The sequence below is a fragment of the Zingiber officinale genome, chromosome 4A, assembly GCF_018446385.1.
Source record: "Zingiber officinale cultivar Zhangliang chromosome 4A, Zo_v1.1, whole genome shotgun sequence".
NCBI classification, from domain to species: Eukaryota; Viridiplantae; Streptophyta; class Magnoliopsida; order Zingiberales; family Zingiberaceae; genus Zingiber; species Zingiber officinale.
In genome coordinates, this window is record NC_055992.1 from 136,636,873 (window position 1) to 136,659,302 (window position 22,430).

At 39.3% G+C, this 22,430-nt stretch overlaps 1 protein-coding gene across 1 annotated transcript; it reads left to right on the top strand.

Annotated features, from left to right (window-relative positions):
• The first annotated feature begins 236 nt into the window (after positions 1 to 236).
• On the top strand, positions 237 to 797 carry LOC121973707. The gene has a single exon (XM_042525090.1). The coding sequence runs from the start codon at positions 248 to 250 to the stop codon at positions 518 to 520; it is 273 nt and encodes a 90-aa protein (XP_042381024.1). The 5' UTR covers positions 237 to 247; the 3' UTR covers positions 521 to 797.
• The last annotated feature ends 21,633 nt before the right edge of the window (positions 798 to 22,430 follow it).

The following is a 22,430-nucleotide window of genomic DNA, read 5'->3' on the forward strand; positions in this document are numbered from 1 at the left end:
ACTTAATAAAATTGATTAAATTAAGAATAAAGGGTATTTTTGAAAGATTAACTCCTAAAAAGGGTAAAATGCTAGTTATTATCTATCCTTTCTTTTAATCGAAATTTAATTAATTTACATTTTTTTTTGTTAAATTGCTGCACAAGTCTGGGCTAAAATTACGGAAACACTATTTTTTTTATTATTTTTTCTTGATTTCTATATATAGGACCAGTTTAGGAGTTATAATCGCTGCGGTCTTTTTTCCATGGAAAAAGCAGTGGAGGAAGCGCAGCGCGCGTACGACGCCTTCGTGGCGGCGATGATAGCGGTGGTGGAGGCGAAGAAGGAGGCGCCAGGCGGCGAGCGCACGGCCGAGACTGAAGCGGCCCTCGAGGCGTTCGGGGACGGGTATCGGAGCTTCCTGTGCGCGCTGGACTCGCCGGAGGCGACGGTCGATGCTTCGAGGCAGAAGGTCACGGCGTATCTCGGTGGAGGCTTCGTCGACGAGTCCGCTGCGGGGAGGATCCGCCGGTGCTAGAGCGGGCGACTCAGGCCTTGGATTTGTTCGCGGCGGACGGCCGCGTCTTCTAGAATCAGAGTTCGCCGAGCGGCGGCGCTGGCAACATGGGAAAGGGAAATCTAGACGCGACGTAATTAAGATAGCAATTATTTTTTATTTTTTTATTTATTTATTTTTTGGAGAAACATGATTTTGACGGAAGTTGACTTTGTTATTTTTTTAAAGGTAAATATATTACAAAAAAAAAAAAATTTGTAGATACGTGTTCAAAGTTCGAAACACACGCGTTTGAGCTTAATCAGTATCCTATCGAGACACTCGATCCAGCATCATCAAAATTATATTTATTCCTAACTTACGTTTGATCTTAATCAGTTTCCTTTCGAGACACTCGATCCAGCATCATCAAAATTATATTTATTCCTAACTTACGTTTGATCTTAATCAGTTTCCTTTCGAGACACTCGATCCAGCATCATCAAAATTATATCTATTCCTAACTTACCAAATAAGATAGATCCCGTCTTAAAATGATGTGTCATATCTTTTTTACTCATCGATCAAACGGATTAAATCATATCTCAAAGATATTATATATATTTTAAAGATATCATGACCGTCTGATCGACAAGAGAACATGAGAACTCAAGAACACGGGAACTCATGATTTCGGAATAGAAAATCCAAACTAATTATATATGACATTATCGAAAGTCAATTGATTAAGGATGGATCCTTTAATTGATCTTTAAATTATGGACCAGAGGATGGTCCACTCCATATATTAGTTAGTTTTAATGACCCTCATCTACTTAATAAGTGGGGTCATCAAAATTCACCAATCATAAAAAATTGACTATTTTCTAATCCGTAATTTATGGACAAGAGGATTCCGTCTGCAATTGATTGGTAACCAATTTTGAATGCACACTAATTCTTTGAATATATTAGTTAATTATTAGGCATTTTCAATCGATTGACATAATTGATACTAAATCGATTAGTTATTTGATTAAGCATTATCAATTGATTGAATTAATTGATTAACAAAAATTTCATGAGAAAACGTAAGGTTGTCGAATAGATTGACCAATCGACGAATCGATTAAGCTTGTCAATCGATTGGTAATTGTCACCTATCAATTGAGATTCAAAATAGAATAATCTTAATCGTTAATCTGGAGTCAGCGAGTAATCGATTGAGGTGTTTCTTTCAATCGATTGGTAACGTCCAAAAAATACAGAAACGATTCAATTTTGAAATGTTTAAAAAGGGGTTTAGGGCACGAGAAGAAATTACTATTCCATTATTTTTGTTCTACTCAACTTCAATCTCAAGCTCTCAAGTGCATCATCTTCAAGAAACCAAGAGGAAGAGACTTCCGTCAAAATTTGTAATCTTTTTCTTTCTTCTCTCTTCTTGCTATTTATTTGCGAAGCTTTGTAATCTTACTACAAAAAAGTTTTTCCACATTTGATTTTGGTCCAAGAATGACAAGTGATAGTTGAAATAGATAGCTCAGAATGGACCTTAGAATCTAAGTTGTCTCAAGGATACGAATACTAAATAAATTAAAGGTGTTAACGTCATGTTTTACTTCCGATTTTTACTATAAATCAAATTTATAGAATCAAAATGAGCTATTCATCCCTCTAATTTAATTTCACGGTCCAAAGGATGTTTCCCCTTGCCCAACAAGTTCTATCCCAATCTCTTTCCAAACTGTGTATAGAAGGATTCCCAATCTGCAGTTTCCAGTTAAGTGTGACCGTTTTCATATGATTAGTATTTCTATTTCCTGTTTCCTAATTTTTTGTGTTAGCTGATATAACGTATTAAAATATTTTTTTTATAATTTCAACTTTAGTTAAAATAAATACTACACTTTTATATTAAAAAATTCTTTAACACATTAGTTAAAATTATTCAAATTTAATTAAAATAATTTTGATAGGATCAAAACCATCATAAAAATATTATAGCAATTATTGAATAATTGCTATCACCGAGCAGCATTAACGTGATCCTAGAGGTTATCAGTTCAGTTCCATGGTATTTTCCTACCGACCATTAAGATAAATAAGGAAACACACGTGATCCGACATCCAACGACCAATGTTCTTATGTCTATCATTCCATTGAAGGACAATCACTCCTACAATACATCGTAATTAGGAATCAAAGCTTAGATATTTGATACACGGTAGCCTTGGGAGCAAAAATGCAAAATAATTTACTTGCTTTTTTTAATCCATATCCAGCTCTTTAAACCGATTAATCCTGAAAATGACTTGCTCGATCCCATAAAAGTTTTCTACCAATCGTCATGTAAATTGAGAAGTTATCGCAGAAGTCCATCCAAACGGTCAACGTTCTTAGAATTGTCGTCTCATTAGAGGAAGATCCTCGAGGCTGATCCAAACAACTAGCGTTCTTAGGATTGTCGTTCCACTAAAGGAAAATCCTTGAGACCCATCCAAGCGACCAACGTTCGTAGAATTGTCGTTCCACTAGAGAAAAATCCCTACATTGCATCACAGTTTAAATTTGACTCTTAGATATTTGATTAACCACTTTGAGGGTTTAACCACTACACCTAAAACTTAATCCACTTTGTTTTTTTAATTGACACTAGATATCTGACTTACGTCGACTAATCCTGAGGATGATCAACCTGATCCCATGAAAATTTCCACCATCCACCAGGGTAAATAGAAAAACTATTATAGCGAGCGACCGACCAGTCCAACATTCTTAGGTTAACCGCTTATTAAAAAAATCATCTTTAATTCGCCGAAGCTAGGACTCAATACTTAGATATCTAAGAAACTAACAATCGAAGGTGTTCTATTGCTACACCATTGTCCTATGGAGTGCTTGCATCGGGCAACCCATCAACCCAGTATTCTTAGGTCAATCGTCAAATAAAAAAAATTATATGTTAATTCGTCGAGACTAAAACTTGATCCTTAAATATGTAGACTAAGAAGGCCTAAGTGTAAACCCTAAACCACTTTCTTCTTATGTTGCTCATTTTTGTTTAATTAGGATGTAAATTAACTTGTGAAGTATAAACTCTAAAATTAGTTATAAAGCAAAAAAAAACAAAAAAAAACCTGAGTTCCTTAAATGTCTAGACTAAGAATACCCGGGGGCAACCCTAAAACCACTTTGTTCCTTATCTTGCTCATTTTTGTTTAATTAGGATTTAAATTAACATGTGAAGTATAAACTCTAAAATTAGTTATAAAGCAAAAATAAAACTTGAGTGATGTTAACTTGACTCGAACCGGAGTGTATTAGATTGGCATGATGTCTAACCATACCACAACACCATGTGTTGAATATTTCTACGATTATAGGGAAAATATATCTTCAAGTGTGAAAAAAGCAATGTCTTATTTCAGAGCATACAACCCCGCCTGTAAGGGCACAGGGGTCAAACAAACAATGTCTTGAGGATCTAATTACGTGAATTAGGTATGTTATGAGAGTGATTTAGTTTAGAGGGAATGAAAGTGAATGTGCTAGTTTAAATGAAAGGGAGGAGGGAAAGAAAACTAGACTTACGACACCTGGACAGCAGTGAGCACATCACGAACCTGTGGCTAGTGTTTTTAGAATTGTCGTCCCACTAACCTGCAGTATGCCGCAGTTGAAATTCGACTTTTAAAAGTTAACCACTTTAAAAATCTAACCACTGGACCTAAACCCTAAATCGCCTTGACTTGAATCGGAGACCTTCAGCACGTTAGACTAACGTGATAGCCAACTACACCGTGATACTATGTTGAGCATTTGAACAAAATCTTTTTTCATATTGAAAAATACACAGTTTCCTTAATATTTTCCTGAGAATCTAATTACGTGAATTGGGTTATGTTACGAAAGTGATTTTGTTTAGAGGGAATAAAAGTGAATGTGCTAGTTTCAACGAAGGGAGAAGCGAAGAAAACTAGACTTGCGACAGTTGTGGATAGCGGTGAGCTCATCAGGAGAAAGCCATAAACTTGTGGTTAGACGGTCATTGTGAGCTCACAAATAGATAAATTTAATTGATTTTGTGAGGACAGGGAGGGTGCTCGGAGATCATGGCAAAGTTGGGATTGGAAGAAAAGGTTGTTGGCTCATGGCTCTTCATTGGGCTCGTAATAATAATAACTGACTTTAAGCGGTCACCATAGTTTTTAAAACAATTCTTGATGATTAAAATAAAATTGTATAGTTCTATTAGGGAGGAAAGAAATACTCGTTAGAATTAAGGGCATTCCTGAAATATTAACTTTTAAAAAGAACAAAATGCTATTTATCATCTACCTCTTATTTTATTCAAAATTTAATTAATTTACATTTTTTCCGTTAAATTGCAGCACAAGTTTTGCCTAAAATTATGGAACACTATTTATTATTATGATGGATCATGTGGTAAGACGAGGTTTGCCCGGTAGGAAATCAAAGTGGTCGACATTCGGAGTAGGTGTCCGATCGGGCGAGATACCTTCCCAAGAGGCATGAAGAATAGCTGACCCGGCATTTCGACAGCTCGGTCTGACGCCGAATTTCCGACGCTCATAAGGTGAAGAAAGGGATGATAGCCGAGCGGCCATCCCGTTCGGCCAGCAATAGACACAGCATCGACCGAACAGTTAGCTCCCTCGATCGACAAGGTGGAGCCAGACGTCAAATCACCAGCCGAGCAAGCCTCCAAATTGATCTGAGCTTGATGTCGCCGGGAAGGCGCTGACCGAGTGGTTCCTCCGCTCAGCCTCGAGGAAGCGCTAGCCGAGCGGTTCCCCCGCTCGGCCCAGTAAGGAACAAAGGAAGTGGTTGGTGATATCTTCCTAGCTAGGGACCAATGCCGTCAACAGGAGGCATGGTCAGCAGTATGGTCGGACAGAGAATCGTACGGTGGAAGCTTCCACTGTCACGTCAGAGATATGCTCGTGCTACTAAGGTAAGGCGACAGGTAGAGGTGTAAATGAGCCAAGCCGCTCGTGAGCTATTTGAAGCTCAATTCGATAAAAGCTCGTTTGAGCTCGTTTAATGAGGCTCGTTAAGATAAACAAACCAAGCTCAAGCTTCACAATATTCGGCTCGTTAGCTCGTGAACATGTTCGTTAAGCTCATGAATAAATTTTTAAATAAAAAAATAATAATTTTGATATTGAATTTATAGATTTTACACTCTACTTATGAAAAACATAAACAAATATATTAAATTTATTTATTAGAATAAAATTGTAAATTTTAACCAGAATATTATAAATTTTTAAAAATATATAATTTAGTTTTTAATGAATATTTAAATTTATAATTTATATTTATTAAGCTCGTTTAGGCTCGATAAAAGCTCGAATAAGCTCATGAGCCATGAATATATTCGTTAAATAAAGCTCGGGATCGGCTCGATTATAAACGAACCAAACTCAAACATCTAAAAGTTCGGCTCGGCTCGATTACACCCCTAGCGACAGGCACACTTTTTTAACGCATCCATTCCAGGCATGCTTTGAGGAGTGTGCACACCTCGGGGAGCGTGTGCGCGCCTCTGGGGAGCCCTATATAAGGACCCCCAGACTTTGACGGAGGGATGCTCACTTCTTTACTGTAGCTACAGTTATTGTGTCTTCTTTGCTCTACTTCTTTCTGCTAGAGATTTGACTTGAGTGTCGGAGGACCATCGCCGGGAAACCCCTCCCCGGCTCGGCACTGTGTTTGCAGGTTCACGGCGGCAAAGGATCTACGTCTTTGGAGTCTTCAACTAGTCAACAGGAGCGCCACATCCCAGCGTCCATCGACTCAGCTCTCGGACAGGATCAAATTTGGCGTCGTCTGTGGGAACACACCTGAATCCGAGACAAGGAGATGGAAGAAGCTGGACGACAACACATTGTGACGCTCTCTCCAGAAGAACTCAACGCACTCATATAAGCGCGAGCGACCAAGATGATAGAGCAGTAACAAAAGGTGCTAGCCGATCGGATGGCGCAGCAAGCAACCTCAGCATCTAGAGGCCGAGCAAGAAGACCGACCGGAACAGCTTTCCATATGGGGGCAAAACAAGGGTCCAATCGGCATGCCGGTGGAGGCACCACCGGCCCCAATTCCATTCCACTGGGCCTTATTCCAGACACCATCCGAAATCGTGTAGGCGAATCGAGACCGGTCCTCATCGGACGAAGCTCCCGCTCGGGACACGAGAAAGGGTAAAGCGCCCCAAGCTGACTCATCCCTCGAGCGGATCAATCGTCAATTCTCCAAGGCAATTCTGCAAGATCCTCTGCCAAGGCACTACGCGTCCTTGGTGATTGACGAATACAATGGGTCGACTGATCCGGATGACCACCTCGGCAAGTTCGACAACGCTGCAACCCTTCATCAATACATGGATGGAGTTAAGTGTCGAGTCTTCCTCACTACGTTGTCTGGCTCAACACAACGTTGGTTTCGAAGATTATGCGACGGGTCGATTCAGAACTTCAAGGACTTCAGGACGGTTTTCCTCCACCACTTCACGAGCAGCAAGCGCTATCAAAAAACCAACGTCAGTTTGTTCTCTATGAAACAAGGGTCAATTTTTTGATTTGAGACTCAAGTTTGTCTCCAAACCCTTGGCACATTTCATGACCCATTTAGAATCCCAAGCAATGTACACTTGAGATCCATTAGCCATGGTTCCCAATTTGACTCTTTGAGCTCCCCTAGAGCTCTTAACCTTAGCCACATTTCTAGGTGACGCATCTACTATGGCTAGACCACTATGTTGCACCTCGGGTGATAATTGATCTACTCATTTGACCTTCTTCTTCTTCTCAACCTTAGACTTTTCCTTGTCTTTGAGTGATCTCTCCTTGTCCTTAAATGACTCTCCCTTGCTATTTTTTTTATCTCTCCTTACTATAGTCATATGTCACCCTAGCATATGACTCTTCTCTAGCCATGGAGGATTTCCTTTTTCATTTACACTTGCAATCATTGCATGTGACCTTCTTTTGGCCTTATGAAACTCTACTTTAGCATACTTGCCAAAGTTCTCCATGGGTAACCTCCTCTTACCCTTATTTGATGAAGACTTGTATTCCAAATCAGATCAATCATCATTGGGTCTTTAACTAACCAACATCATATCTAATTTCTTTGATCCAACATTGAATCTCTCAAAGGATTTCTCTAACTTATCAAGATTTCCCCTTAAAACTTGATTCTCCACTTCTAGGTTCCTAATCCTAGAATTAATTCGTCCACTATGAACATTCTTAGATCTACCCTTCTTAGACATGTGTCTCCTCTTCTTGGGATTAACACCTAGATTTTCCACCATCTTCCTCTTCTTAGGCAAAGTGGGTTGTTTTTGTTAGGTCTAACGTTAGAGTATGATTTCCTAGGATTATCCACCATGTTAATCCTATTTCTATTGTTATACCTAAATTCAAAATTATGCATGGATAAATAACCTACATTGTTATTTCTAGCATGCATGCTCTAAAACTTGAATTAATATTAGAATTAAATATCAGGTTAGGGATTACCTTACTACTTACCATTGGGGCTCCCCCTTGACATAAGCATCCACATGGATTCATTCTCCTCCATTGCTTCAATTGCTTCATCTTCATAAGCGCTCCCTTCCTTAGGCACTTTGTGTGGTAATGTCACCTTTCACCACACGTGAAGAAAATGATGTGCCACTTTTTCTTCTTAGCATCACCCTTCCTACAATCCACATTAGATTCTAAATGAACTTTAGTGAGTTTAGGGTTTACCTCCTTTACCTTCTTGAGAGAAGGACATCTACTCTTGTAGTGTCCCATTTTCCCACACTCAAAGCATTTGATGTGGGCTTTAGTACTCTTCTCAATAAATGCAGTTGAGGGTTGAGCTTCCAAGACCTCTTCTTCACTAGTCTTGGACTCTTCTTCCTCACTTGAAGATGTGGATGGTTCCACTTCTTCCTCCTCTTCAGATGTTGAGCTCATCTCCACATCCGATTGGTCCTGCTCCTCCTCTTGAACCAATGTGTTGGTTGCTACTCGGAAAGCCTAGAGGTTCCACTGTACAAAAATTTTGTACAAAGGTCTGAACCTTTTCCTAGCTACCATGTGTTCTTTTAAATTAAATTTTGGATCGCCTGCGGAACTTAACACGTTTGATCCAAAACTTAATCTATTTGTTCTTTTAGGTTTTGACTTGGATCTCCTGCGGAACTTAACACGTTCGACCCAAATCACCTTAAGTTATTAATTCCATTAAATATTAATTTCTATAATTGGTTCCCAGTACTAACGTGGCGAGGCACATGACCTTCTTGGATATGGGAGCAACCACCACCGACTAGACAAAACCTTTTATAGAAATCTAATATTTAATTTCCTAAAATAACTTTATGTTAACCGAAAAGAACAATCAAATCACAAGGAAAAATAAAACAAAAGAACACAACTCCGAAAAACATATTCGAAATACTAGAACGTAAGCCTCTTGTATTTGGTATTATTTCCATAAATAACTAGTATGATGCGGAAAAGGAAAAACTACTAGTTATACCTTCTAGAAAGACCTCTTGATCTTCTACCGTATTCCTCTTCTAACCTCGGACGCTGTGTGGGCAACGATCTTTCGAGATGAGAAACCACCAACCACCTTCTTCTCCTCCAAGCTAGGTACGGCCACAATAAGGAAGCTTCACCAAGGAAGAAGATCAAAACATCAACCAAGCTCCAAGAGATGCTAGCTTTCTCTCCTTCTTCTTCTTCTTCTCCAAGTAGTATCCGGCCACCACAAGAGCTCCAAGGGGAGAGAGAGGTTCGGCCACCACAAGAGGAAGAGAGGGAGAGGATGATGATGGTCGGCCACACCAAGGAACAAAAGAGGGAGAGAAATAATAGAGGTTGTGTCTCATGAAGGCACCCCACCCCTTCTTTTATATTCCTTGGCCTAGGCAAATTAGGAAATTTAATTACAATAAAATTTTCTTAATTTCCTTGACATGATTTAATTGAGAAAAATAAAATAAAATTTCCAATTAAAACAATATTGGCCGGCCACATCAAAAGAAATAAATTAGACAAGTTTTAATCAACAAATTAAAACATCCTAATTTGTTGCCGGAAATTTTAAAAATAAAATTTCTCTTCAAAAATCTCTTCATGGTTAATAAAAAGAAATTTCTATAATTTTAATTTAACAACATGTGAATAATTTTTAAAGAGAAAATAAAATATCTCACCAATCTACAAATAAGGAAAGAGATCTAATCTCTTTCTTTAATCTTTTGTAGATCTTTTACAAGAGAGATATTTTAATTTTAATTCTCTTTAATAAATTATATCTTCCACATAATAAAAATTAAAATTAAAATCCTTTTTAATTTAATATGGTCGGCCCCTCTAGCTTGGGTTCAAGCTAGGGTCGGCCACACCAATTTATGCTTAGGTCGGCCCTAGCTTGGTTCCCAAGCTAGTTTGGCCGGCCCCTATTAGGTGGGTATAGAAAGTGGGTATAGGTGGGTATAGAACTCTATAAATAAGAGGCTACGATAGGGACCGAGAGGAGGAATTGGTTTTGGTCTCCCGATAAAATTAAGCATCCCGTGTTCGCCCCGAACACACAACTTAATTTTATTAATAATAATTCATTCCACTAGAGAACTATTATTGAACTACCGCACCAATCCCAAATTACATTTTTGGGCTCCTTCTTATTATGAGTGTGTTAGTCTCCCTGTGTTTAAGATATCGAATGTCCACTAATTAAGTGAGTTACTGACAACTCATTTAATTAATATCTTAGTCCAAGAGTAGTACCACTCAACCATATCATCATGTCGGACTAAGTCCACCTGCAGGGTTTAACATGACAATCCTTATGAGCTCCTCTTGAGGACATTATCAACCTAGTATCTCTAGGACACAGTTTCCTTCTATAATCAACAACACACACTATAAGTGATACCATTTCCCAACTTATCGGGTTTATTGATTCATCGAACTAAATCTCACCCATTGATAAATTAAAGAAATAAATATCAAATATATGTGCTTGTTATTATATTAGGATTAAGAACACACACTTCCATAATAACCGAGATCTTTGTTTCTTTATAAAGTCAGTATAAAAGAAACGACCTCAAATGGTCCTACTTATTACACTCTAAGTGTACTAGTGTAATTATACAGTCAAAATAAACTGATACCTAATTACACTACGACCTTCTAATGATTTGTTCCTTTCCATTTTGGTCGTGAGCTACTGTTTATAATTTATAAGGTACTGATAACATCATCTTCTGCATGTGGCACCACATACTATGTTATCTACAGTATAAATTAATTGAACAACTACAACTAAATGTAGACAATTTGACCAAATGCGATTCTTTATTCATAATGAATGTTTACAAAGCTTAGGCTTTCAGTATACACTCTAACAATCTCCCACTTATACTAATGACTAAGCTGCCATATCTTCTACCATACATCTGATTCCCATTCCCTCCACATGCCGATCGAAAGCTTTCGCCGGAAGGGCCTTAGTGAAAGGATCTGCCAGGTTATCCGCTGATGCAATCTTGGCGATGACAACTTCTCCTCGCTTCACGATATCTCGTATCAGGTGGTACTTGCGCTCTATATGTTTACTTGCCTTATGAGCTCGTGGTTCCTTCGAGTTTGCGATTGCACCTCTATTATCACAATAAATTGTGATGATTTTGGGCAAACCAAGAATCACATCTAAGTCCATTAGAAAGTTCCTGAGCCATACTGCTTCTTTAGCTGCCTCAGAGGCTGCTACAAACTCAGCTTCCATGGTTGAGTCCGAAACGCATTTCTGCTTAACACTCCTCCATGAAATGGCTCCACCTCCTAAAGTAAACACATAGCCTGATGTAGACTTACTACTGTCCATATCTGATTAGAAATCTGAATCCGTGTAACCCACAGGGAGCAAATCGTCTGCTTGGTAAACTAGCATATAATCTCTAGTCCTTCTCAGGTACTTTAATATATGCTTTACCGCAGTCCAATGTCCTTGTCTAGGGTTACTCTGATATCTACTGACCATGCCCACGGTAAAGCAGATATCTGGTCTCGTACATAGCATTGCATACATAAGGCTTCCTACAGCCGAAACATAAGGAACCACTTTCATGTCTTCTATATCCTTTGATGTCTTTGGAGACATCTCTTTAGATAGAGCTATTCCATGCCTAAAAGGTAAGAAACCTTTCTTAGAATCCTGCATACTAAAACGAGCAAGGATTGTATCTATGTATGAAGCTTGGGACAAACACAACATTCTTTTCTTGCGATCCCTTATTACTTTGATCCCAAGAATGTGTGCACACTCTCCTAAATCCTTTATATCAAATTGTTTGGACAACCATACCCTTACGTCTGATAATACCTTGACATTGTTGCCAATTAACAAAATATCATCTGCGTATAGTACAAGAAATACCACCACGTTTCCGTTACACTTCTTATATACACAAGACTCATCCGGACTTTGAATAAATCCATATAACTGGATTACTTCATTAAACCGGATGTTCCAAGATCTTGAAGCTTGCTTCAGTCCATAAATGGACCGATTGAGCTTGCACACTAGATGCTCTTTGCCTTTTTCAATGAACCCTTCTGGTTGCCTCATATGGATGTTTTCCTCAAGACTTCCATTAAGGAAAGCTGTCTTGACATCCATTTGCCAAATCTCATAATCCATATGAGCAGCAATGGATAAGAGTATCCGGATAGACTTAAGCATGGCTATCAGTGAAAAGGTTTCCTCATAATCGATTCCCTCTTTCTGAGTGTACCCTTTCGCAACAAGCCTAGCTTTGAAGGTTTCTACCTTCCCGTCTGTCCCTCTTTTCCTTTTGTAGATCCACTTACATCCAACGACTTTTACACCATCAGGTGGTTCTACAAGCTCCCAGACCTTATTAGAGTACATAGACTCTATTTCAGAATTCATCGCCTTTTGCCAAGATGCTGCATCTATATCTTGGAGTGCTTCGTCATATGTCCGGGGATCAGGTTCATATTTACCCGGGATCAAGTCCGAAGACTCTCCCAAAAACATGAATCTCTCAGGCTGCCTCACAACCCTCCCACTACGACGAGGCACTGTCTGTGGTTGTGTATCATGTGTGACACGTGTTGCAGTCTCTTGTGGTACTTCATCTTGTACTGTTGGTACTAAAGTAGACGTGTCCTCTCTTAGTTCTTCTAAAACAACTTTACTACTGGGCTTGTGATCCATTATATAGTCTTCTTCTAAAAACTGGGCATTGGTGCTAACAATGACCTTCTGGTCTTTAGGACTATAAAATAAATCACCTTTCGTTCCTTTGGGATATCCTACAAACACATGAACTTCTGTACGAGATTCTAACTTATCAGCATCTGGTTTCAGCACATGTGCTGGACTACCCCAAATCCGAATATGTCTTAGACTGGGTTTTCTCCCATTCCACAATTCTATGGGAGTAGAAGAAACTGATTTAGAAGGTACTAAGTTCAGAACATACACTGTTGTTTCCAGAGCATATCCCCAAAACGAATTTGGTAATTCTGAATAACTCATCATCGATCTAACCATCTCCATAAGAGTCCTATTCCTTCGTTATGCTACACCATTCTGTTGGGTGTTCCAGGTGCAGACAATTGGGATTGAATCCCGGTCTCTGATAAGTAATTTCTAAACTCTCCTAAGAGGTATTCACCACCACGATCAGATCGTAGTGTCTTGATACTTTTACCTAATCGTTTCTCCACATCAGCCTTGTATTCTTTGAACTTATCAAAGCACTCAGACTTGCGGCGCATTAGGTAAATATATCCGTATCTTGAATAATCATCTATAAAAGAGACAAAATATTCAAAACCACCTCTTGCCTGGACAAACATAGGACCACACAAATCAGAATGAACCAATTCCAACACTTCTTTGGCTCTATACCCCTTGGCCTTGAATGGCCTCTTGGTCATTTTACCTTCCAAGCAAGATTCACAAGTTGGAAAATTTTCCAACTCTAATGAACCCAAAAGTCCATCGGCTATTAGCCTCTGAATCATACTTAAGTTAATATGACCAAGCCTTAGATGCCAAAGATATGCTTGGTTCATTTCTGAAGGTTCTTTTCTTTTATTTGAGTTAGAAGATGAGTTATAAATTTCCATGTTTTACTTTGTGGAAGAAATCGGATTTAAAGTATACAAATTGCCAACTAATGTACCAGAACAGATAATCACTTTATTTCTCTTAATAACTACATCGTTACTGAAAGAAACTGAATATCCATCTAAAAACAGTTTAGAAACTGAAATTAAATTCTTTCTAAAACTGGGTACATAAAGACAATTTCTTAAAACCAAATTTCTATTACTACTAAAAGATAAGTAGACGTCTCCCACTGCAATAGCCGCCACCTTAGTAGCATTGCCCATGTAGACGGTAATCTCTCCTTCAGTTAGTCGTCGGGTTTCCTGGAACCCCTGCAGGGAATTGCAGACATGATCAGTGGCTCCCGTATCTACACACCAGGTGCTGGTAGATAACACCGCCAAACATGTTTCAACGACTAGAGCATGAGATATACCTTTGTTGTTCTGATTCCTACGAGGACAGTCCGCCTTCCAATGCCCTGACTGCTTGCAGATGAAGCACTTGCCCTTCGGCTTCTTCACTCCAGCTTTAGGTCCTGTACTCTGAGATTTATTCACTTTCTTTGCTGAACCAACTTGTTTCTTCTTCTTCTTTCCTTTCGGTTTAGAAGTAGAACCATTTTCAGCATAGTGAATATGAGAATTGTGACGAAACAAACCTTTTGCTGCCTAAAGTTCTGTCAATAGTTCTGCCAATGAATATACCCTTTTGTTCATATTGTAATTCAGGCGGAATTGCTCAAAACTTCTAGGCAGTGTTTGGAGAATCATATCGATCTGGGTTTCCCCATCAATTTCTCCTCCAAGAATCTGTATTTCGTTTAGATAAGCTATCATCTTTAGGATATGATCCCTCACAGGAGTACCCTCTTGCATGGTGGATATCATTATCTTTCTCATGGCTTCTTGTCTAGAAGCCCGATCCTGATGACCAAAGAGTTCCTTGAGATTGTTCATAATATCATAAGCTGTTGGTAAATCTTGATGCTGATGTTGCAATACATTTGACATTAAAGCCAAAATGTAACACCGCGTCATCTCATCTGCCTTTACCCATTTCTTATGATATTCAATCTCCTCTTGGGTAGATTCACCAGTGGGTGCATCAGGACAAGGCTCAGTCAGTACAAATTTATAGCTTTCAGCAGTAAGAACAATGTCCAGGTTCCTTTTCCAATCTATGTAGTTATGACCAATAAGTCTATTTTGTTGTAGTATGATGGACAGTGGGTTGAAAGTCATCCTAAGAATCACAAATAACTTTTGGTCAGAACTCTAAATTTAGAATAATATTGATTCCTTAAACAATACTATTTTAAATTAACCAACACCTCAAAACACCGTGAATTTTGTATGCCACGTTAGTGTGGACGTATACAAATTCAACATTTGTAAAAGGAGGGTTTTAACCCATTAATTTTATTATCTTGTCAACCTAACTTTTTGACAAATAAAATTAATAGTTGGTGTCTTTTGGTCACACAAATAATAGCAGTGACTCCGATGGGGAGGATACTATTAGATGTGTTTAAGTGTATACCATTACTTGACACTAAGTCCATTAATAAGATTATGCCCCTTTCGTTGGGGAAGATCACACGCTCTTAATTAACTTCCTATAGTCATCCAAAAATGGAAGTCTGTTCTAGTGATCCACAAATAAGCTCATCCGTTATGGAGGAAGGCACTCAGAGCCAACGCGCAAGCTTGTTTGCATCACTTACAAACCAGTAATGGAGGCCATGGGATTTATTTAAAAATCCCTCTCCCACTTAGTTATTTATAAACGAGGAATTTTAACTATGCTAGCTTACTAGTCATGTATACTAACATGCACACACAGCACAATATAAAAGCAATAAATAGAAAATCTAATTTTCAACTATTATGGCTTTTATCTATAGTTGTCCTCCGTGTGTTGTCATCCCAAGCTGCTGCCATATTTGGCCACCACCACCGGGTCTAGCTGTCGCATCCATCTTGCTCCTAGTTTCGCTGCGCCTCTGGTCCTTAGAAGGTTCCACACTTTGCAAGATTTGATCCGCGACATAAATAGAATTTTACATTTTTGATCCTATATTCCATAAAAGGAATGTACATGTATCTAGATCAAAAATAAAATCCTAATAAAACTAAATACAGCTCCTGCTGTATTTTTAATACAATCATGCACACACATATAAATGCCTTTGACATGTCCAAGGGTCCAATCACACATAATAACTAAAAGTCATAATAGTTGGATCCTGCATCCATAAAGTTAGCACATCCTACTATTAACCTGCCTAAATTATGTATGACATGTGCATAATTAAACTAATACCAAATACACAGAGGCAAAACCATAGCTCTGATACCAATTGTTGGTTGCTACTCGGAAAGCCTAGAGGTTCCACTGTACAAAAATTTTGTACAAAGGTCTGAACCTTTTCCTAGCTACCATGTGTTCTTTTAAATTAAATTTTGGATCGCCTGCGGAACTTAACACGTTTGATCCAAAACTTAATCTATTTGTTCTTTTAGGTTTTGACTTGGATCTCCTGCGAAACTTAACACGTTCGACCCAAATCACCTTAAGTTATTAATTCCATAATTTCTATAATTGGTTCCCAGTACTGACGTGGCGATGCACATGGCCTTCTTGGATATGGGAGCAACCACCACCGACTAGACAAAATCTTTTATAGAAATCTAATATTTAATTTCCTAAAATAACTTTAGGTTAACCGAAAAGAACAATCAAATCACAAGGAAAAATAAAACAAAAGAACACAACTCCGAAAAATATATTCGAAATACTAGAACGTAAGCCTCTTGTATTTGGTATTATTTCCATAAATAACTAGTATGATGCGGAAAAGGAAAAACTACTAGTTATACCTTCTAGAAAGACCTCTTGATCTTCTACCGTATTCCTCTTCTAACCTCGGACGTTGTGTGGGCAACGATCTTCCGAGATGAGAAACCACCAACCACCTTCTTCTCCTCCAAGCTAGGTTCGGCCACAATAAGGAAGCTTCACCAAGGAAGAAGATCAAAACACCAACCAAGCTCCAAGAGATGCTAGCTTTCTCTCCTTCTTCTTCTTCTTCTCCAAGTAGTATCCGGCCACCACAAGAGCTCCAAGGGGAGAGAGAGGTTCGTCCACCACAAGAGGAAGAGAGGGAGAGGATGATGATGGCCGGCCACACCAAGGAACAAAAGAGGGAGAGAAATAATAGAGGTTGTGTCTCATGAAGGCACCCCACCCCTTCTTTTATATTCCTTGGCCTAGGCAAATTAGGAAATTTAATTACAATAAAATTTCTTTAATTTCCTTGACATGATTTAATTGAGAAAAATAAAATAAAATTTCCAATTAAAACAATATTGGCCGGCCACATCAAAAGAAATAAATTAGACAAGTTTAAATCAACAAATTAAAACTTCCTAATTTGTTGCCGGAAATTTTAAAAATAAAATTTCTCTTCAAAAATCTCTTCATGGTTGATAAAAAGATATTTCTATAATTTTAATTTAACAACATGTGAATAATTTTTAAAGAGAAAATAAAATATCTCACCAATCTACAAATAAGGAAAGAGATATAATCTCTTTCTTTAATCTTTTGTAGATCTTTTACAAGAGAGATATTTTAATTTTAATTCTCTTTAATAAATTATATCTTCCACATAATAAAAATTAAAATTAAAATCCTTTTTAATTTAATATGGCCGACCCCTCTAACTTGGGTTCAAGCTAGGGTCGGCCACACCAATTTATGCTTAGGTCGGCCCTAGCTTGGTTCCCAAGCTAGCTTGGCCGGCCCCTATTAGGTGGGTATAGAAAGTGGGTATAGGTGGGTATAGAACTCTATAAATAAGAGGCTATGATAGGGACTGAGAGGAGGAATTGGTTTTAGTCTCCCGATAAAATTAAGCATCCCGTGTTCGCCCCGAACACACAACTTAATTTTATCAATAATAATTCATTCCACTAGAGAACTATTATTGAACTACCGCACCAATCCCAAATTACATTTTTGGGTTCCTTCTTATTATGAGTGTGTTAGTCTCCCTGTGTTTAAGATATCGAATGTCCACTAATTAAGTGAGTTACTGACAATTCATTTAATTAATATCTTAGTCCAAGAGTAGTACCACTCAACCTTATCATCATGTCGGACTAAGTCCACCTGCAGGGTTTAACATGACAATCCTTATGAGCTCCTCTTGAGGACATTATCAACCTAGTATCTCTAGGACACAGTTTCCTTCTATAATCAACAACACACACTATAAGTGATACCATTTCCCAACTTATCGGGTTTATTGATTCATCGAACTAAATCTCACCCATTGATAAATTAAAGAAATAAATATCAAATATATGTGCTTGTTATTATATTAGGATTAAGAACACACACTTCCATAATAACCGAGATCTTTGTTTCTTTATAAAGTCAGTATAAAAGTAACGACCTCAAATGGTCCTACTTATTACACTCTAAGTGTACTAGTGTAATTATACAGTCAAGATAAACTGATACCTAATTACACTACGACCTTCTAATGATTTGTTCCTTTCCATTTTGGTCGTGAGCTACTGTTTATAATTTATAAGGTACTGATAACATCATCTTCTGCATGTGGCACCACATACTATGTTATCTACAGTATAAATTAATTGAACAACTACAACTAAATGTAGACAATTTGACCAAATGTGATTCTTTATTCATAATGAATGTTTACAAAGCTTAAGCTTTCAGTATATACTCCAACACAATGAACCCTTCTCCTTGGGTTCCTCCACTTCTTATGCTTGTGTAGGATCTTCATGAAGAGAAATCACTTTGCTCTATAGCTCATGAGCACACTTGTACTCACCTACACATGACACAATATTAGAAGGTAATAAATTTAATACAATTCTAATTACCTTTTTGTCCGTCTCCGATTGTAGTCTTTTCTCCTTGGTCCAATACAGTGGACGGATGCGCTTCCCCTTCTTATTCGTTGAAACTTTGAAAGGAACTTCCAATACGGTCCAATAGTCCCAATACATTTGGAACCAAGTCTCCAAACGCTTCCTCCAATACTCAGAGTCTTCTTGATCGTATAGAGGTGGGATTCGGATATCCCATCCTAATGGTCCTTCCGACTCCATCTTCTTCCTCTAGCACTTGTTCTTCCCGACGATTAGTCCAATGAAAAGCGACCCCACTCTAATACCAATTGTTGAGACCTTGATCACCGGCTAAAGGGGGTGAATAGTCGATCACCCACTTAATTCGCTTCCTATACTTGTTAGCGCAGCAAAAATACAAATAACAAGTACAAATGCGGAAGCTAACATAAAAACAATGAAGAAAGAAAGCAAACCACAATTATGTGTTTGTTTAACATGGTTCAAAAATGATGCTCCTACTCCACTGCATATCCGTAAGGTGGATGATCCCTCAATCCGTTGGTAGATCAATCCCCAGCAAACTCCCGCTAGTGAATGACTCCTTCTCGGTGGAGAAACCTTGCCACAATTTTGATCACGAACACTTGGATCACGAGAGCTTAGAGACACTAATTAGGAGTTAACCACCTCTAATTTTCGTCACCCAAGACAATCATCCTAAGCTCCATTATATAGAACTTAAGAGAAAAAATCCAAACTATTTTTCCACTACTAGTTGACTAGCCTCTGTAGAAAATCAATCGTTACACCACGGCTTGATACTAGTCGACTGGTGCCAGCACTAATCGACTAATACTAGTCAACTAATGAAGACACCAGTCAACTGATGAAGACACCAGTCGACTAGTCCACTTCGGTTGAGAGAACAGAAACATTCTGTTCTCTCCCAGTCGACTGACCAGTCGACTGATGAACATACCAGTTAATTGATCATCTTAGGCTAAACAAACAGAAGCTCACACTTGTTGTTTCTCAACTACTAGTCGACTGGGACATATATCAGTTGACTGGTAAACCCTAACACTAGGGTTTTTTTCCTCGAGTACAGTCACTCATCACTCATCCTCGCCCACACAACTTGACCTTGCCTTCTAGCCTCCTCCATCAGTCATGTGTTCCTCAGATGTTTTCTCATCCTTCAAGCTTTACCTTCAAGAGCTTTCTTCGGCTTTATCTTTGTTGCCGAGTCTTCCATTGCCAAGAGGCTCCTTATGTAACGCCCCACCCTCCTCGCTACTGGACTGTGAGGGCGGAGCGCTACTGGACTACTAACTTATCTTAACTAACCTTGTTCACATGTTGATAGTAACTCCTAAAACTCTCGGAGAACTCAAAACATATAATTAACTAGCAGAGGAAGACTAAATGACTCATCTAATACATTCTTAATAAATGACAATCTTAATAAATTCTTATGCTAGGTCCCAAGGCTTCTATAGTCCAGACATCACACATCCATCCGCACCTCCTTGTCGCCTTCCTTTGCTATAACTTTTCCTTTCCTTTATCTACAGTAAGACGAAATGCAACTATAAGCAAAATTGCTTAGTAAGCACTATCTAACTCACAAAAACTCGAATATGCATGTAAACATACTGAAATCCAAGAACTGAAAACTCTAAAGAAAATACTACACATGCTCATCTAATAGCAAAAGAATAATGCATACTGGAATGCTAAACATGTAAAGCTAATCAGAATAACATGCTAGCATAAGGAAAACTAAAACTTGCTGAGTTTTAAACACTTTCAGAATCTTATTTCACTTGCTTAAAAACTTATTCTTTTATTTTACTTGTTTAAAGCTTATACTTTAATACTTCAAAATAATAATCAACTTCTCTTGGGCCCAGGCTTAGTATCATCTTATGCGCGTTCCCTAATAGGTTGGGGTAGTGAGCCACCAATCCTAAAAGAGCAGACCTTGGTCTACCAGGGCCAAGACCTTCGAATTGGACACCTAGATTTGTTTAACGACAACCTTGGAAGTCGGGTACTAGCCTCTTCAAAGTAAAATATCTTATTATCTTAATTACTTCTTCTTTAAATGCCTTGACATTTTAATAAGCACCTTGTGTGCCAAAATCCCTAAAGTCTTGACTTTGGGATTTACTTAAGGCCTTGGCCTTTTTCTTTCTTTTGTTTATCTTTCTTATACTTGTTAATACCTCTAATAAAAGAATGCTTCTTTAAAAACTAAAATGTTTAAACAAATTCTAACTTTGAAATGCATAAACAAAAATCTACATATTATGCTAATCAAGATTCTGCATACTATACTAATCAAGATTCTGCATTTTATGCTACATGATCCTGTCCGAACCAGGGGTCAACGAACGCTGGGGATGTGGCGCTCCCTGCTAGATCCTCGAGTGCTCCGGCGAACCTGCAACAAAACCGAGCCGGAAGGGGTGTCCCGGCGACGGCCCTCCGACGCTCAAGTCGGGCGAGGAATAACAAAGAGGTGGCTTAGAAACAGAAGACTCGTGTACCTCCGGTGAAGAAATGGAGACCTTATATAGACCTCTCGAAGGATCCTGGGCACGCCAATCAAAGCAATCACCTGCTTTCGACCATGCCCAGGTATGGGTCTGTCAGAAGGGCATCCATAAGGCCATACCGCTACTGTATCAACCTCTCCATGATGTGATGGCTAGATCCTCTATCGTGAAATCTTGTGTACGGCATAATCATTAGGCATGCCTTTGCTGACATCCCATATCCCGAGCCGAACGAATAGGCCGTTCGGCTAACCTTTGTATCCTCGCCCTTATCCTGGCCGAATGGACCACCCGCTCGGCCCTTCGGTTCCAGCCGGGCAGACACCCACCTTGGCGTCGGAAACCCAAGCCTATGGCTGGGTTATATCTAGTTCCGCTTGGACCTGCTCAACTGCTCGACGCGGCCCTTACCCGCTTAGTCAGCCCTCCATCTGTCCTCAGGCTGGGACCCTTCAGGAAGTGGGTCCCCCATTCTCACCGCCGGATCACTTGCCTCCCCTTCAAGTCTAGTCGAAGGAGGCAGTGAGTCCGACTGACTGGACTATGTGTCCGAGCGGGCGGTCGTCGCCTTACCGTCGCTTATAATATCCCTTGAGTCGTTCGGCCCTTATGCCAAATTCAGCCGCTCGGCTCTTCGTTTTGAATGTCTTGGCGCTCCACGTAGATGTTTGCTTGTCTAAATCTTCTCGAAAATCACGCAAATCCTTTTCATTAAGTCGAAGCATGCGCGGTATGGGCGCATTAATTGCGCCTGGTGACAGAGCGCCACGTGGCTCTTCTCGCGTGGCGGTGATGATCCGTACGATGGGATGTCGATTGTTTTGAAATGGACGGCCCGATGACGTCCTTGTTTCTCGTGACCTGGATCGGACGATGGAGGCCAATCGACTTCGGCCGTATAAAGCCTTAGTCCTCCTCCTCTGCCGCATCTTTGCTCGTGCTTTGTCCTTCTGACTCCTCTGTTGCTGCGGCCTCCGGCGATCCAGTTCCCGTTTTTCGGCGGCTATCATCTCACCGGCGATCTTCTCCGCCCATCTCCTTCTTAGTGAGCCTTCTTTCCTCGCTTACCAGGTCTTTCCTAATCGTTTCACCTCTCTTTCGTTGCTATCCTTTTGTCTCTTCGAGATGGCGAGCTCTTCCGAACCCGCTACCCATGTTCACGGTCCATGGTATATGAGTATGGAAAGTAAATTTGACGAGGAGGGCGCTCGGCGTCTTGTTCGGACGTACGGGATCCCGGACGACCATGAAATAGTTATAGCCGACCCGACCGATCGGCCCCATAACCCGCCGATCGGTACCATTTGCTT

Bases quoted from the DNA above. Each gene is read 5' to 3' on its own strand.
- LOC121973707 (XM_042525090.1), top strand. From the start codon at position 248: ATGGAAAAAGCAGTGGAGGAAGCGCAGCGCGCGTACGACGCCTTCGTG.